This window comes from Plutella xylostella, chromosome 26 (assembly GCF_932276165.1).
Source record: "Plutella xylostella chromosome 26, ilPluXylo3.1, whole genome shotgun sequence".
NCBI classification, from domain to species: Eukaryota; Metazoa; Arthropoda; class Insecta; order Lepidoptera; family Plutellidae; genus Plutella; species Plutella xylostella.
In genome coordinates this window covers 6,102,196-6,120,999 of record NC_064006.1, presented here as the reverse complement: position 1 = coordinate 6,120,999, position 18,804 = coordinate 6,102,196, and the positions used below count along the sequence as shown (strand labels likewise).

The window sequence follows — 18,804 nt, the reverse complement described above, 5'->3', positions numbered from 1 at the left end:
AGCATGTAGATAAATAAGTTTAGTACATACTCCATTAACGTACGTCATACATTTATCATTTTTAAATCTGTGGGTTTAAATTTGTCATATTCATGTCTGTCTATCCTTGACGAATTCTTTAAATATAAGTCTAGGTCACTAATTTCAAGGTAATGATATTTCCGTCAAATGTCCAACACACTGATTTCTTTATTTTTAAAAATTAAAGAAAGAAAAAAACATGCTTAGGTGTACCTAACACTTACAGTGTGTTTTTTTTCTGTTTTCTGTAGTAAAATTCTTCGCAAAAAATCAATTATACAGTATCCAAAGATACTTTAATTTTCTTTGTGGAAACTTTATTATGTAACAAAGCAAGTTCAGACAAAGTCAGGCTGCTGAAAATCAAATGTTCAGTGGTTGTTGTGAAAACTTGGACAGGCGCTCAATTTCTGAAGCAAATGACTTCCTCTCGCAAATAATTATTGCGAGAAATAAGTCCAATAAAATTTCAGGGCACTGCTCTTCCAAAACAACAATACTTACTTATATTTTTTCGGTGCCGTCTCATCCCAACATATTATTATTATCCCGCAAAATCTCCAGAACTGTGAGTCAGCGGCACTCGTAATAAGTTCAAAGAACTGGCGAATACCTTGGCACCTCTCACCCACTATCACTGACTGTGTCTGTGACACAACGGGAAGCAACTAACCCGCACTTTATTTATAAAACCTGGACACTCGTGCTACGACGTGTGACGAGTAAAAACGTATTTAGAATCCGGCATTCACTGACAATTTATTCGCATTATCCGGAGAATGTTTGCCGGCGCTTAGATACCGCGCGCGCTTCAGTGTTATCGGTTACCTGTCGAGTGCATTTGTTTGTTGTGAACGATGGATCCTCCGCCACGGCCGCCGCCGCCGCCCCCAACGGCCAAAAAGCTCAGCAGACCGAAGATCACGCTTCAGATACCCATTCCAGAGACACCTACTTCTATAAGGTCCCCTGCGACAGGCAACACCGTATACTGGGACCCCCTCAGACTCCACGGCAGACCACCGGGCACCGCCTCCGTCACCCCGCACCCCCATGTCAGCCCCTACTTCAACCCCTTCGCGCACCACACCAAGGCCTCAGACTTCATGTTCAAGCAGTTTGAGGGGTTCAAAGACTTTACTATGAATACGGCCAAAAGTGGTTTAAGTGTGGGGGAAAAATCGGCCTTCTGGGTGTATGGGAAGCTGAGGTTCTGGTCTAAGAAGTGGTTCACACATTTGTTTCTGAGTTTGGTTCTGCTGCTGTACAGTGTTGCTGGTGCCATCATGTTTATGGCTCTTGAGGGTGAGTACCGACATTTTGATTTCATTTTGACTTTCCAAGTTTACGTAAACATTATTTTAAAAGGTTTGAAATTCACATTAAATAATAAGTGACTGCCTTCCGGCTCAAAGATTTTACCTCAATTTAACGAATTAAACTTCAAAATAATATCATAGGCCTAAAACTTTTCTGCAATCTTGTTACGTAGCAGTTGAAAATCTCGAGATCGCTTCGGAAACAAAGTTTATAACTTTTAAATAATGCTTACACGGCTCAAAACTTGATCTATGATGTTATCCTACTGGTATTGTAGCGAATAACGCATCTTTTGTGTTTGCTACAGTTTATTAAATCTGCCTACCCCGCAAGGGAGTACATTAGTACAAGGCGTGAGTAGGTGTTTTTTTTTTTTAATTAAATCTGCAGTTATACAAACCAGTAAAATACGTTACACATCAAGCATAAAAAAGTACTTTCCTAAACACTCAACGATCCTGTAAAAAAATCAGCGCATATCTGTGTGTGATAATACTGCTAATCCAATGAAACTTAAGCACATAATAATATTGGTCAAACTGAAAAACTTTTTCCAAGAAAAAAATATTCACGAATCCTTGCGTATACATGTATTCCTACTACACTATAATGCCCTGTATCCCATTGAACAATGAATCATAACATCCATAACACATAAACCCAATCTAGATAAGAGAAGATACATAGATACGCCTGAAATATTTAACTAGCCATTACAATATTTGTCTGAACATTATGCCTATGCATAGATTGCATAGTAGGTGTATACCTGCCTGTAACAGTACCTGAAATGATATCGTATTAAGGCAAGAGTCCTTTCGGCATCGTATGTAACGGACTCATCGTATTCAGTATTGTTTGTATAGAAATTCACACAAATGCATCCACTTCAACGGCATACGATATCGGTGGACGCTTACCTTTAAGCTTTATGTGCCTGTACTTACGTATGCCTGCATAAACTACCTACATAGGTGCCTACTGCCTATCGCTCTCTACATCAACATTGGATTTTAGGTAGCTACTTACATGGCTCGTAAACTCATGTTTATAGCCTGAAAAGTGATTCCCGAAAATCTACGTGAAATAGGTTAACGACGCCCCATGAAACAGGATACAATTGTAGAAGACTTTTACCTTTAGATACAGTTTAAAGGTGCCAATTGGTAGCCGACGACATTAGGTTGCTGTACTGACAACCTCACTACTGTTTTCTATGTATTTTTGGATTTATCATTAAAGAAATACATCAAAACCAGCTGCCGCTACACGGGTTCGTTATCGACGTAAATAAACGTCACTATACATCGCGATAAATAAACGAATAGAACACGAATTAAACGAGTTTATATACGTCGATAACAGACCCGTGCCGCGGCCGCAGTAGTGTCGTTACGACGCGTCGTCCACCACAGTCTCTTGTCGTGGACGACGTGTCGTCGGCTGCCAATTGGCAGCCTTGTTTGAGTGCAGCGTCGTAGAGCCAAGTGCTAGGTGTCGCTTTAATGATCCAAGTTCAGCTGCAAACGATCTTTGCCGATCCTGGTTCGTGCTTAGTTTTTGGAAACATGGCGGATAGACTCTTAAGTACTTAGGGCTGTGCCTTTTTTGAAGAGTCTATCTATGAAAGTTTCACATCTGGGAAAGTTGTATTAAGCAGAACATGTTTTGGCTGTGGTTGGCTCAATTAATGGTATTAGGTATTAATAATATAATATTATTTTTGAAACTGCGCCATTGGCTGGCCATTAAGTATTAATAAGTACTGAAATAAAGAAGATATTATTTTTATTAATGTACTGTATTCATCGTTCCCAAACTTTGAATTTGTGTATTCTGCAGCAGATTGTGATCCCAGGGCTTAGTGTAGGTTTTTCTTAACCTATCGAGCAATAAAAATCAACGCCTATTTGTAAGGGGCAAAGCTAGAGTGCAGCCCTGACCTATTTCAACTTATAAAATTATAGCGAAAGTAAGTTGATTTAGGTTTGTCTTAAAACGTACGTTCATTTTATCGGTAAGTGCGACGATATATACAGGGTGTTGCAAAATTGGTATACTAAGCCGAAACCTACATGCGCAGCATGTTATATCTAAGCCCGAAACTGAAATCAGAATTCGGAAATTAGCGAAAAAAAAAATTCACGTGACCAACAAAGTTTCTATGGAAAATGAAAAAAAAAAATCGCGAATTTTCAAATTCTGATTTCAGTTTCGGGCTTATATATAACATGCTGCACATGTAGGTTTCGGCTTAGTATACCCTTTTTGCAACACCCTGTATAATACCTGAAGTTTACTCATTCACACGTTGTGTCGTATCGCAATTCACAATAAGTTCCCCCGTTGTGTTGTTTTCAGGCTTATGTCGACTTACGACTACTTACCTCGAGAGCGTAATGTTCGTCGGTGTACTCGCGAGCTTTTAAAGCTTTTTGAACGGTTAATAAAAAGCTTTTTAAAGCGTAAGTGCGTACTTAATTAGGTAATGCACATTTAATATAATCTACTCGTATCTATATTTTTATACTAGCTGTTCCCGCGAGCTACGCTTCGGCCCAAAAAGTTTTCCCGTGGAAATTCCGGGATAAAAAGTAGCCTATGTTCTTTCTCAGGGTCTAGACCATATCTATACCAAATTTCATTGAAATTCGTTTAGTAGTTTTGGCGTGAAAGAGTAACAGACCGACAGACAGATAGACAGACAGACACACAGACAACACAGTTACTTTCGCATTTATAATATTAGTTAGGATTAAGTACCTGCAATATTATTAGTATTTACTGTACACATCGCAGTTATATGTTGGACATAGGCCTGATTTAAGATTCACGAGGACTTAGAAGTTCGACTTGTTTTATTAAATATTTTTTTTTCCTCGTACTGTAATCGTAGAACCAAAGTTCAAAATGACTTTCGATGAGGACCGAAAATTAGTAGGTACTATACAGGCTGTTACAAAAGTGCTACTCTAAGCTGAAAGGGGGTAACTTTAGGAAATTAACAAAAAACATAATATTTCAGTCTTACTTACTACGAGTACTTATAACCTTTCTCCTATGTACATGCATGCATTATGAGGTATGCTCACGACTGCAATCCCCGAAGGCGAGTCACCCGCTCTTCGCTGTACATTTGTAGGTACTAGCGTGGTAGGTAGCGAGCCGTATCGCCGTTATGCCCAGTGGCGGATCAAGAGCATCGGAGGCCCTAAGCACAAAGCCTTTGTAGGCCCCTAATTTAGAACATTTTTTTCCTTGACAAAGAGTGACAAAACAGTTCAATAGCTAAAACGTCCTATAACTTTTCTATAAAAAAGGATATAAAACATAAAAAAAAAATGCTTGCCTTAGAGGCCTACGACACGCGCAAGTATCACCACAGTTACAACTGCGAGGGTACGCCGAGCTATCACACGGCACAGTTAAGTATGCGCAAGCCTCATTTTTGTCAAAATCGTCGGCGTGGAAACTGGAAACAATGTTTCCTAATGAGGAACTACACTCACGGGCAATGAAAAAGTTCCACTCACAAAATTCCGAACTAGAATTTTTTCACTAGAAAAAAGTCTAGTTGCCTGCTATTCCCAAAAATCAAACCGTACACGATCAAAGTTTTTTTTTTCAAACACAATATGTTAAACTACTCAAGGATTTAAGAGAAGACTCTAATGAATGGCAAAATTATTAAAGTTTCAAACATGTCTAAAAATGCGCAAGCTGCGCTTCGGGGTTGGCGCGGTATACAGTTTTTTTTTTTTTTTTTAATTTATTGCATGGAAAACCAACAGCTTTATACTAATAACAAGTTAATCTTATTTAAACATAAATAGACGAAAAGCTAATTATAGGTTTTCGCATATGGAGACGATATAACAATAACAACACATACTCACCTAATAATAAATTCTACTTAGATTATACTTATGCTACTTATTTATTTGGTATCTATTACGTACTAAAGTTAGTTATAATATGTTTTCTAATAGAACATAAGCTGCCGCTAAAGAGGTCCACACTGTTACTATTACACATCTGGTTAAAAGTATTACTAGCTCTTACTAAGAATGAATTTTGTCTGTAGTTGCTGTTACATTGAGGAATACTAAGAAGCGGTCTGTTACGCGTTCTTCGCCACGGAACTCTTAAACCAAGTTTACCTAGCAGATCCGGACAGTCGACGTAACCTCGAAATATTTTAATTAAATAAATTATATCGCTGATATCCCTTCTTAATTTAAGAGGAAGCAAGTGAAGTTTGATACATTTACATTCGTAACTTGAATCAATAAGTTTGAATTTAAAGCCGAGATAACTACCTAATAAACCTTTTTTGGATACGTTCGAGTCTGTCGATATAAATATCATACTGGGGATTCCAGATCTGGGAAGCATACTCAAGGTGGCTTTGGACATAGGCGCAGTATAATATTTTAACTGTCTTCATGCATTTGAACGGGCGAGAAGAACGTATTAAGAAACCGAGTTTTACCACCCATTCGCACAGTATTCCATGTACAGTACAAGCCGGCCTGCGCAGGCGAAACTGTGGTGATACTTACGCGTGTGGTAGGCCCTTTACCAACCACACGCACGGTATTCCGTGTTTAAGCCGGCCTGCACAGGCAAAACTGTGGTGATACTTACGCGTGTGGTAGGCCCTTTACCAACCACACGCACGGTCATAGACTAGAATTCAAGAGTGGCACCACTGCGCATGCAAAACTGTGGTGATACTTACGCGTGTGGTAGGCCCTTTAATCAGAGCAAACTCATTACATCGGACATATTGTGGATGAATAAAATGAAACAGCAGCAGAGGATGGGGGCCCCTGGAGGCCCGGGGCCCCAAGCACGTGCTTGTTGTGCTTATAGGTTAATCCGCCACTGGTTATGCCGTAGAACCTTCGTTTTCCAATTTAACACCTTTTGTTATTAAATAAATTACTCTTTATCTAACTTCGTTTTAAATTATAAAACTTTATCCGATAATGAAAGCTAGAAGAGTTTGCGGTGAAGAAAGTAATTTTAATTAAAACTTGTTTCTTAGACAAAGGTTGTGATGATGGAGCATTGTCGGTTCATACCTTGTGCTTCTTCTACATGGAGTATATTTATTTATTTATTAAACTCTATTATTTTCCCTGCAACGGAAGGGGTGTTATAAGTTTAACGCGTGTGTGTATCGTTATACTTGGACCGTTGAGAGAATGCCCGGAATCCCCGGATACCGGGGATTCCTGGATAGAAATAGCCTTACTTACCCAGGTATACAAAAATGTGTATACCTGGTACTTAGAGATAATGTAGAATTTAAATAATAAGTTTTTTTTTTCATATTTGTCCGTAGTTATGTTATTATATGAGATTTGTCGTAACAAACATAAGTATAGGTACTTACAAATATTAATACTCCTTATACTTTTCCACACCTTGTATAAAAACTGCACAATTTATATTAATACTCTTTGAAAAAATGATTTAAATTAACAATGATGAATTATATGACTTTGAATAATTTTGTTTTGGGGAATATTTTCTGTGGAGTGAGTCACTGAAATCTTCAAATTTGAATAACCTACTCATGCCGAAGAAAATCGTTATAATTTATAGCCGTTATGATTCATCTCTCTGAATTTCAATGGAAAATTACCAATAAATACATCATTATTGTTAAGAATAATTATTTACGTACTCATATAGTAATGGGTAAGGTACAGTCAGCAAAAGATATATTATGTAAATTCCCAGCGCAATCACTTATTTAAATCCACTGAGCGTCTTACTTAGCATTTTTGATAAAACTAATTCAAATCTATGACTGTGCTTTTAGACAAATTTGATAAAAACCGTCCCATACATTTTTTGGTAGCTCAGTCAGGTAAGCGCCCGCTTCTCACGCCAGAGATAGGGGTACAAACATCGTGAGGAAACCTGCATATCTAAATTTAACACATCTGATCATGTATCTATAGCATAGAACTCACCAATCCGCATTGGATCAGCGTGGTGGGAAATGGAAACAAAGCTTAAGAAGGCAGTTTAGACCTTGGGGACATACACCAGGTTCGATTCGAGAGGGCCAGGTGCAGGCGCCTGTACTACACTTCCACAGATAATAGAATAGAATAGGTATTACTTAAGTAAATGAAGTCAATACAGAAAATTCCATCTCCATTTGACTAATAGTCGGAGTGTCTTGACAACGTAGAGTTATTCCCAGTTATTTCGGTAGCTGACGCCAACGACGTGTTTACTTGCGACACAACATAACTTTACACTCACTCCTCACAGAATTGCCAGTTATTTTCATGAAAAACTGACAGACAATTTGGCATTTTTTAGGGTTCTGTAGTTCCGTATATCGAAAAGTAAAAACTGAACCCTTATAGGATACTTTCAGTCAATACTACTGAACACTGGTTATCGTGGAAACGCGTATACCTAGATGTGGATATTTTTAAACCATTTTATGTACTTATTTAAGTATGGTCCCGACATATAAATAAGAGTTAAAATATCTCACAATAGTATGAAGAGACCGTATCGATGGATAGTGATATCGAAACTGGCAACACCCATACATCAAAACTTATGGATGCAATAAATGATGGAGTATAGAGAATTATTTAGTATAAACCTAACTGCACTGGACAAAGACCTGTCCCAAAAAACGCCACAATACTAAACTGCATTCTCAGGATTCCTCATACATATGTATGAATTACTGGACTAATGTTAAACTATGTCGCTATTATTATAAAATGAAGGCTTTAATACAAATCAGTAATCTAAAGTAGGTAGGGTTTATTTCAATAGATTATCTTTAGTCTTCGTTTTATAATAAGGGGGTATATATGTATAACAAGTAAGTGCACAATAATAATTATTACATAAATAAACATTAACCAGCCTTTGTGCCGGACACTAATAAAATTGTACACTGTTTATAGAGGTCAGTTAATTTGCAGTAAGTATAACTTTCTGCTTTCAGAGATTATTATAAGTATTTAAGGCAAACTTTATCCATTAACTTGAGTTAATTATTCATGAAATTCAGTACTTTGTACACTAAATGTGAAATATTAGCGTTCAGTTCAGAATTATAAATATATTAGTACCTAGCTTAGTTAAAAACATCGAGCGGAGAGCGATGGTAGCTGAGTCGGGTAAGCGCCCGCTTCTCACGCCGGAGATGCGGGTTCGAATCCCAGCGCTGACATGTACCAATGAGTTCTTTGAATTTAAGTACAATGTCTACCATCGCCCGTACGGTGAAGCAAAACATCGTAAGGAAACCTGCATATTTAGATTTAATTAGCACATCTAGATATGAGAACCCACCAACCCGCAGTGGACCAAATGGTGGGAAATGGTCCAAGCTTAGGGAGGCAGTTTAGACCTTGGGGAAATGCACAAAGGTTCCACTCGAGAGAGCCAGGTGCAGGTACTTACACCCCCACAGAGAATAGAATAGAACCTCCGACGTAAAAAGAAAGGTGTCACAAAAAGTGTAACTGTCTGTGTATCTGTGTGATTGAACAATAGCTTACTAATAGGTAGTTAGTATTAAACATCATTCCCAGCATTTGCGTCAAACTGTTTGGGTTACGCGGTCAGAAAAACCAACTTGTCGTTTTAACATGTTATTTTTACAGTAAAAGTATTTATACTGAAGGCCAACGCTATTATATCACGCGGTCTATTCTTGAATTACCATTGCAATAGTCTATTTTTATTCGGTCTGAGTATTTTTGATTCATTGCGTGAGATGCAATAAGGATTCAATAGTAAACTGTAGAGTAGACTGCATTTGTTTTTATTTCTTTATCAATCTCTAGCTTTTGCGCTTTCCATTGGTATCCCTTGAAAATTCCGAAAAATTAAAAAAAAAAACAAAGATATTTTTAACATAATGTAGCATTAGGTAAGTAATTATAAAATTATAATGGTGGCAAGAATTTTTGAATTAAGTTTGGTACAGTATTTCATTGGGCACTCAGTTGTGAAACCCGCTTTGTGAATCAAGAAATGTGCCACGTAATGTGTTATATTAATAGTCGTACTACAGCTTTTCCAATTAGTAATCTTTATATACTTATACATATGTATTGTATGTCCCACCAACGTTTGTTATAATAATGATGCAATTTATTTTGATGACCAAGCGAAACCCTTAGCAGGACCTCTACTCACATGACATCATCTTTCATAATTCTGGCACCAGAGGGGTAATTCTCTAGTCGACGAACGAACGAATGAGAATTGTCATGCAATCGGCACTCTTAATACGACGAGTTAAAGCCGTGGTTAGCGCTGCAGATTGGTTTTTCAGAAGCTTGGGGACACTGAAATTCATTGCGTGAATTTTTGTTCGTTATAAATTCGTCGCTTAAGAGAGTGATACAGATTCTGTTAACTGATGACGAAAACAAACCGCATATTATACTTTAAGCTTACTTTCACGAGCATAAAACTTAATAATAAAAGAATACATTAAGAAACCGTAAGGAAGCAGCCACTAAAACCGAAAATGTCCTTTTCAAATGGTTCAACGATTTGAAAGATCCCATTTGAATACGTGTTAAGTAACTTGGCGCCATCTAGTGGTCGGCCATCAAATGTTTTAACAGCTACTAGTGTTGCTTGATAGTCCACTATCGATAGTCTCTATCGATACATGTTTGTATGATTTTTAAAATTCGTTAGTGTATCGAAAGTTACGAAGTTACGATACTATTGGTAAACAGCAATAGTATCGTTCAAATATCGATAGTACTTCGACGTTATAACGATAGCATTGATACTATCGGTAGAAGCGACCTAAATCAAAATAAGAGCTAAGTGGTGGAAGTGGGGTGTCATTATTATCGAGATGTTTTTGTTGCACTGACACTCCATCTAGTTCGTATTATTTACTCGTTTGCCAAGCCTTGGCAAACTGCAGACAGTCAAAAGCCTCCACAAATCTCGTTTGGCGTTTGAACGGCGTTTAGGGCAAGCCCATGCAAGCCAATCCAAACGCCCTTTATACCTACATGCTTGAGATTGTCGATCCTTGCCAAGGCTTGGCAAGCGTGTAAACGTACCATTAGAATATCGTTGGTTTCGCGGCATCACTAGCAGCTACCCGCAATGGCCGCCACGCCACCCGCAGTAAAGTATCTTTATTATTTCGTGAAACGACCACGCAGACAAGATAAATAAATCAATAAAAACAACCATTAACAAAGTCATTACTTTCCTTAAAAACGAAGCCACTTTTTTATACAATGAATTTTCTTTTCAATGTTCACAGCAGGGCAACGACATTGAGGATTTAATAGATGTTACGCGATAAGTAGGTACCTACTCAAAATATATTCGTGTTTACAGAATAGGAAAAAAACATTTAATTTGAGTGCTCTGTATTCAAGGCAAAATGCGAACATACAGTCATAGGTAATATGCACAAAGCCCATCCTTATTCCTCACCGTACTCGGTTAAAAAGACCAATCAAAAATACGCTTTTTATTTTCCGAGGCTCATACCTAATGGCAGTTTTAATAGATGCTAGCTCAGAAGTATCGTATTGAATAAATATAGGTGTACAAGCCGAACCAATAATTATGTATAAAAATTAGCTAACAATCCCGATTAGAACCCTACATGACCCGCCTGTTCTTAAGGGACCAGCTCTGAAATACGTCACTGAAACAGGTGTGGCTGTTTTCATGCAGGCAGGATACAGGGGGGTTACTTTCTAAATTGACGAATGAGCGAAGCTTGGGAAAATCAAAACTGCAGCCAGTCTCGTTCGTCGATCGTTCTCGAACCCCCTGCATGATAACAGCCACACCTACTTCACCAAGTGACGTTCGGAGTTGGTCCCTTATTCAAAGAAACCCTATTTGAGTAACATGTCCCGTAGAGCCTTCCAACGGGATGAACACTGTTAAAATTCCACCCTGTTGAAGCAAATTCATTTATCATTCGTTCCTGAAATATTTTCATGGCAAATGTCCATTTACTTTAGCCAATTTTAATATAGTGACGATATTACTAATACTTATGGCGGGTGTTTTCTCTGAGTCACTAGATGAAAAAGTCAAGGAAAATCGTCTGGCAGAGTTTATAATGGATTCAGTGGTCATATTTAAATATAAATGGAAATGGTACATATAATAATATGAGCTTCACTTTAACATTTTTGTGATAAAAAATATCATTAACTTTAGTCAAGAGACATCAATCAATATTAGATACTAGGTAGACATATACAGGGTGGGTTCTTCTTTAGGTCAAGGGGTAGCCAAATCACCCTCATGAAAACTTGTGGCATCCTCTTAAATTGTTTTTTTGACCATAAATGTTTCAGCTTCCTAGCTGTAAATGTAAGTTAGTTACTTTACGATCGAGCTAGTATATGAGGTTATTCAGCTAAAAAAAGTTGAACCAAGCAAAGCAAAGCAAGCTAGAATACTAGTGTCGGACGGTAAATACTCGTAAGTAGGCATATAATACCAGTGTCGGCCAATAAATAAATAGGCATCTAACAGAATTTTCCAGACACTTTTGTCTTCACAAGTTTGGAACAGGGGGTCACTCGAGGTTACACAAATTTAAATTTCAGAGCTCGCTGCAGCATCAAGCGCAACTATAACTTGTTGCATAGAGCAACCCTCCTTGTGCTTCGTATAAATCAGGCTTTATCTCGAACAACTGTACAAAAGAATGAAAACGGAGATCGGACATTTGGAAGTTTCTTTTATCACACCTCAACCGGAAACGGAAAGCCCAGATTTAAGTTAGCACCAATAACATGGTTCTATGTTATAACTACATATAAGTATAAGTGTGCAATGGAAAAGTTCCAGTGTCATAACAATTAACTTAAATAATGGGTGAAACAAAAAAAGCAGTTTTTTATAGAACCTAGATGAACTCGTCGATCAATGATCCATTTTAATAAAATAAATAATTCATGCTAACTTCTATGTCATCATCGCTAACTTCTATGTCATCAAAAACAGAATTCCCCATAAAACCAAAATCCTAATATACAAATCATTCTGTGAATCTACCATAAACTATGGTTTAACTAGCTATGGTCGCACATTTAAAACGTATCTTGACTCCATTTTTAAACTACAAGTACGACTTCTAAAATTAATAGTACCAACTAAAATTAAAAACTCTTCCAAAAATGATGAAACCAAACTTTTCAAGTATTGTCAAACCCTTCCGGTATACACTAACGTTAACTTCATGCTTCTTAGGGTGGGTTGCATCAACATCCCGGTTATCGTAATAGTTAAGGTTAAACTTAGCAATGACAGAGTCGTTACAGTTAATATTTTACTGTAACGTGTTGCACCATCAAATCGTCGGTCATTGTTAATGTTATTAGGGTTGCTATTCGTTTGAGACATAATTATCCCCAAAGTTATTGTGGGAAACGTTTTTATGTAAGGCAATACCAAATCTAGCTGTCGGACTGAAGCCGTCACAGAGTACATTGTAGCCGTCATTCTCTGTCAAAGCACTCAAAGTCAACATGTCATAGGAACTAAGTCTGTTGTTCCTCCAAATATTGACCAAAAGATTATCATCAATAATACCCGCGACAAAGTAGACTCTAATAAGCCTTTATTAAGAGCGGTGGTAGCTCAGTCGGGTAAGCGCCCGCTTCTCACGCCAGAGATGCGGGTCCGATCCCGGCGCTGACATGTACCAATGAGTTCTTTTAACATAAGTACAATGTATACCATCGCTCTTACGGTGAGGAAAACATCGTGAGGAAACCTGCATATCTAGATTTAGCACATCTAGATATGTGAACCCACCAACCCGCAGTGTACCAGCGTGGTGGAGAAATGGTCCAAGCTTTGGAAGGCAGTTTAGACCTTGGGGATATGCACAAAGGTTCCATTCGAGAGAGCCAGGTGCAGGTACTTACACCCCCAGAGAATAGAATAGAATAGAAACCTTTATTATTAATTATGCTGTTGTTCCTATGGCACCCCAGAGGTGCAGAGGGTCTCCACTAACGTCCGCCACTTCCGCCTATCTTCGGCTGTACTTTTGGCCTCGCTCCAGCTTAGTCCAGCGGCTCGCAGCTCGTTTTCGACGCTTCGGCGCCATGTCTGGACAGGGCGTCCACGGGAGCGCTTGCCATTTGGTGGCCTCCAGTCAAAAGCTACGTTTGCGGCATTCGTAGCTCCTCTTCGTACAGTGTGCCCAATCCATCTCCACTTTCGCTTCGCAATTTCCTTGCCGATGGGAGATTGTCGGCACAGCTTCCACAGATCTTCGTTACGTATTGTCTTCGGCCAGAAAACGCGCAGGATCGATCTTAGTCTTAATTATCTTATTAATTAATTCTTAACAAGTTGAAATAAAAACTAACGATGTAATCTATTAAAATAATTATTTATTGACATCCTTCGATAATGCTCATCATTCCTGTTAACTGCATAGACAGGTTCCTCTTCATCAGATGATGAATCATCATAAAAAAACCTAGCTGGTGGTACAGCACAGGGTCTCTATTTTGTTTACATAATATATTATGCAGCTATGCCGTAGCCACAATAATGGGCTGCACTCTTCTTAGTTCTGTCCTTATTTTCATTGATATATTTCTGTATTTGAGTGATTGCAAAATTTCTGAAAACAAGGTTATTCAATTAAAGAGTTACGTAGGTTACTTTGATATTAGATTGCTGCGCTGGACCGGCAACCGGCAGGTAGCCGGTAGTGGCTGGATAAGGAAGGCCGAGGGCACAGTGTTGTTTCGCTCCTTGGAAGAGCCCATGGCTAGAAGTGGACGCTTATTTGGTGGTGAAGATGATCATTACACCTACAACATAATAATAGGTGCACTTACTTCGTCGTTGGAGGCAGTAAGAAAGGTTCTAGTTTTAAAGCCAACACACGAGCCACATTTTTGAGACCTGGAACCTGCGAATCTATCAGTTCTCTGAAAGTACACCTTTCTCTTCATATTTCGTAAGTTCCGTACTTACTCCACCTCAATCTCAATTTCTGAGGAACTTGTTTCAAGCACTATTTCACGTAGAAGCGACATGATAAGAATTATTGAATATTAATATTTGTACGTAATACTGTTACTTTGAGGTTATACAACGGGTTTGACAGCTACCTGACTTTAACTTTAACAGTAACCGGCCAACATGGGGTGGTTATGGTTATCGTTAAAGTTATGACGTCATTTTAACCATAGTTGAATGGTGCAACCAATTTTTCGCTTAACCGATGCTTTGACAGACGATGTGACGTTTGTAATAGTTAAAGTTAAATGGTGCAACGCACCCTTAAAGAACAGTTTTTCAATACAAACATTCAACAAGAAATTAATCATCCTGTACAAACTCGACGCGTCACACAAAAGAAACTGGTTACAACGCGAGCAAATAACTCGTACGGCGAGCGCACCAGCTCTTATCTTGTTCCGCGACTCATCAACAACCTACCCACCGACACAAGACAATCACTGACCCACTCAAATATTAGAATTAAACTTAAAAAATACTTTATGTCGACGCTCCAGTGATAAATTATTACTTAAGTACCTATATTGCTGCCTCAAAGTAAAAGATAGTATAAATTATATTTTACTTATACATACCTACCTACCTACGATATCTACATTTGTTGCCTGCTATGAATGTTAAGTACCTACCTAATTGAATCATGTTATACAAACTTTCAAATACATACCTCCTATTAGACAAGTTGTTAATTGTATATAAATTATAACGCAGAATGAAGGTGCTGCGCACAATCCTGCGAGGATTATTGTAGTATCTTTAAGCTTGTTTTTTCTTATGTATTTTACCTATAATTAAATAAATAAAAAAAAATAAATGCTATACATTTTATTTGTTTTTTTTCAATGGAAAATCACAGGAAAATATAAACTTTATTTAGCAAGCATAGTTAAGCATCTGTCAATCAGTAACGCCATAGAACTGTATAGTTTTGTAATTATAACAAACATACTTACATAATTCTAGTATAGTAGTAGATACATATAATATCTATGAAGATACAAATAGATAGAACTTATCGTACTTATTGTGTAAGTTTGGGCGAGCTAAACTCTGAAAAGACTAGCTATATTTCCTTCAATGAAGGAACTTTTACTTCGATACTTTGTTAGTGTTTTTCTTTTGTGCAATATCAATGGCTTGGACGCACCAAATAAGTGAAACAAAACTTCTTTTATGCTTTTATATAATTACGATTTAGAATTTAATCCTAGAAAAAGAATGTGATAATATTATCTATTCGAAATATGAACGTACGTGCGTATGGCCTAGGTACCGCTGGAGTGACGCGGTGGAGGCGGACCTGCGCGAGCTACAAGTCGTAGACTGGCGGGAGACTGCACTGGACCGTCAGAAGTGGCGATCTCTTGTATCGGAGGCCAAGACTCACTTTGGGTCGCTGAGCCAGCGGAGTAAGTAACTAAGTAAGAAATATGTACGTACGGAAATTTAGTTTTTCAATTTTTATTATTATCACAACCCATTACGTCCCCACTACTGGGGCACGGGTCGCCTTCCAACGAAGGAAGGGTTTAAGTATACATTTAGGCCTAGTCCCCCACGCAGGCCTAGTGCAAGTTGGTGGACCCCAACACAATACGATCACTGAAGCTATCTCGACTACCTACAGACTCGAGAGTAGAGTTTGTAAGTGTGGTCAAAGGTTGAAGACAGGACGAACAAAACAATACTCTACAATATTAAATGCTTATTATTCTCGGAACTATAAACACTACTTACTTAGTTTTTTTGTTTTCCTTGTAAAATGAAAAGTTTAATTTCTGGGAGCATTTTTAAGAATTTTCTTAGTAGGTACTTAGGTAAAAAATTGTAAGGAAAACTCTGCTGAGTAAGAAACATGGTAATTTTCTTAAACAAAAACACTTAGCAGAAAATACAATATAGAATATTATGAAAGTCTCTCCGGTGTAATATGTAAAACTGTGGCATAAGATAATGTGCGATGCTTGGAGCGGTCGCAGCACTTATAAAAGAAGGTTTCAAAAATAAAGTACTTAAGTACCTACCTATTTGAATAATGTATAGTTCACTTACAAAACCATCAGAGGCTATCACGTAAATAAATATCTACTCCCCATACATAAAGTCATATAAATAAAAAAAAAAACGGGGAATATTTACCTATGGGTATTTTTTGTAATAACCCAATGTATAACAAAAAAGTAACAGAATGAAGAGCTCTGTGGCCTACTTTTAGATGTGCACCTACGAAAGACTCACCCTGTATCATACTAATAAAATAACACATAATATTATTATCTCAACCAATTTCCAAATATCCGATTGACAACTGACAAAGAGTCGTTCTTCAACTTTTGTGGCTGACTCTACATAATTATTTTCACAGGCGAGCCAGGTGACGATAAAAAAGTAGGTAGGTAAATAGTAATACGGAAGGTGCCAACTGGCGCGCGCTCGCCAGTCTAAGGCTCGCCAGTTTACGTACGACTCCTGACAAAAGCATAATTTAACACCCTCGTTACATCGGAAACGTCTGTATTTATATCAATTTTATGACATTACTGTTCTTTTATGAGCTATCAACAACATAGGACATAACTCAGGTGTCGTAAATAACTATAGTTTATGCCATAATAATGGTCTCATATTAACCAGAGGACGAAATGTGTTAATTATGCTACATATTAAGTTCTAAGTTGACTAAGTACAATTTTAGAATAGGGAGTAAGTAACTTTAGTTATTGTACTAAAATCTTCACCGGCACCTTTCTACCTTTTTACTTGTACCTCCTGTGGGTTGGCTGTTAGAAAATGCTTTTAGCATTAAGTCTACCTTTTGTACACTTATATGTCATATTTGTGCAATAAAGTATTAAATAAATAAATAAATAAAATTCGTGCCTTTTATTTCATATTTTCTGTAAAGATTCAGTGGATCTAGAAGTAGAATAGAAGTTCGATAACATAGAAATCCGTTTAAAAATCTAAATCGGTCTCATTCTACGGTGCTGGCGGTACCTATTCCCCCCACAAAGCGGGTAAAATTGCTTTCTTAAGAAATTTTCGGTTTCCATAGCTCTTTCGAAAATGCAATGGCGTTGGGTGACATACGGAGGCTATAATACACTCACAAGCAATGAAAAATTTCCACTCATAAAATGTCAACACAAAATGGGCCCAATTAAAAACGTTTATAATTTAAAATTTTAACGGTACATTAAGATTTTAGTTTTTAATACTTATTCCAATGCACTGTTAGGAGTAGTGTTCTTATCCGTTTATGAGTAATTTTTCAAAAATGTGGATTACATCTTTGCGCGAAGTTCTATGAGTTTTGAATATAGCTGATAGACGAATTCGACGATAGTTAGAGGATTAAATTCATATTATCATCCGTGAAAAGGCTTGGTAGCCTTATGTTCGGATCGCTGGTAGTAGAAGCAATGTTTATTTGTATATTTCATAGGGTCATTAACATGTGAGAAATCCTAATACCGCGATGTAGTTTGCGGGATAGTGACATCTATGTAAATAGGTAAATACTACTTGATAACTGAACATACCGCCCACCAAGAACGTACGTTCTTCATTACCACCCTCACCATGAGGTGAAGGGGGTAACTCCACAAGATGCATGGACTTGATAACAAGCTGATAAGGACCTACATGCATCCTGTGTGCTTTAAGATGTGGCTGGTATATACAGTTATTTACATAAATTTTTACAATATAATTTTGATAAGTGCTAATTTACAATGTAATTTTGATGGGATCTTCTGTCTTCGCTGTTGCTGTAGTCACTGGCACCGCTGAAGTGGCAGGCGATAGACACGACGACGCTCCGCTCGTGAGTGTCGCCGCTGGCATCCTGTCACCGGGGGCACTGGACCGCTGCTGATGTCTGCTTTGTCTCTGGCACCGCTGAAGTGGCCGGCGATAGACACGATGACGCTCCGCTCGTGAGTATCACCGCTGGCATCCGGTCACCGGGTGCACTGGACTGTCTCTGGCACCGCTGAAGTGGCAGGCGATAGGCACGATGACATCCCGCTCGTGAGTGTCACCGCTGGCATCCTGTCACCGGGTGCACTGGACCGCTGCTGCTGGGGCTGCTGACTCCGGTTAAGTTGACCCGAAGCGCGCCTTGATGTGATGTCCTGGTGCCGCTAAGTGATAGGCGCGGTGGCGCAGCTCGCGGCGCCACTGCTAGCACCCATCACTGGGCACACTGGAGCTCGACTGCTGATGCAGCCATCCCTACCGGAACGATCCTCGGATCGCCCGGTTGACGCCTTCAGAGACGATGCGTCTCTGATTTCTAGCGCCTGCTCAAAAAGTGGCTACTACTAGGGTGGTGTGGTCAGTGACCACATCCACCTGGATCCGGCTCGAAGGACCATGAAAAGGCTTGGTAGCCTTATGTTCGGA

At 38.4% G+C, this 18,804-nt stretch overlaps 1 protein-coding gene and 1 long non-coding RNA gene across 2 annotated transcripts in view; one reads left to right on the top strand and one right to left on the bottom strand.

Moving 5' to 3' along the window:
- The first annotated feature begins 719 nt into the window (after positions 1 to 719).
- LOC105391354 (potassium channel subfamily K member 18) overlaps positions 720 to 18,804 on the top strand; it is a 35,619-nt gene continuing 17,534 nt past the window's right edge. Inside the window, exon 1 of the mRNA XM_038111531.2 lies at positions 720 to 1,326. Coding sequence (XP_037967459.2) covers positions 879 to 1,326 — 448 coding nt within the window. The 5' untranslated portion in view covers positions 720 to 878. The remainder of the gene's footprint in view (positions 1,327 to 18,804) is intronic.
- On the bottom strand, positions 13,683 to 14,260 carry LOC125490662. The gene is made up of 2 exons (XR_007267815.1): positions 14,211 to 14,260; positions 13,683 to 13,990 (listed from the first exon to the last, which is right to left on the bottom strand). It is a non-coding gene; the product is annotated as an uncharacterized LOC125490662 (long non-coding RNA).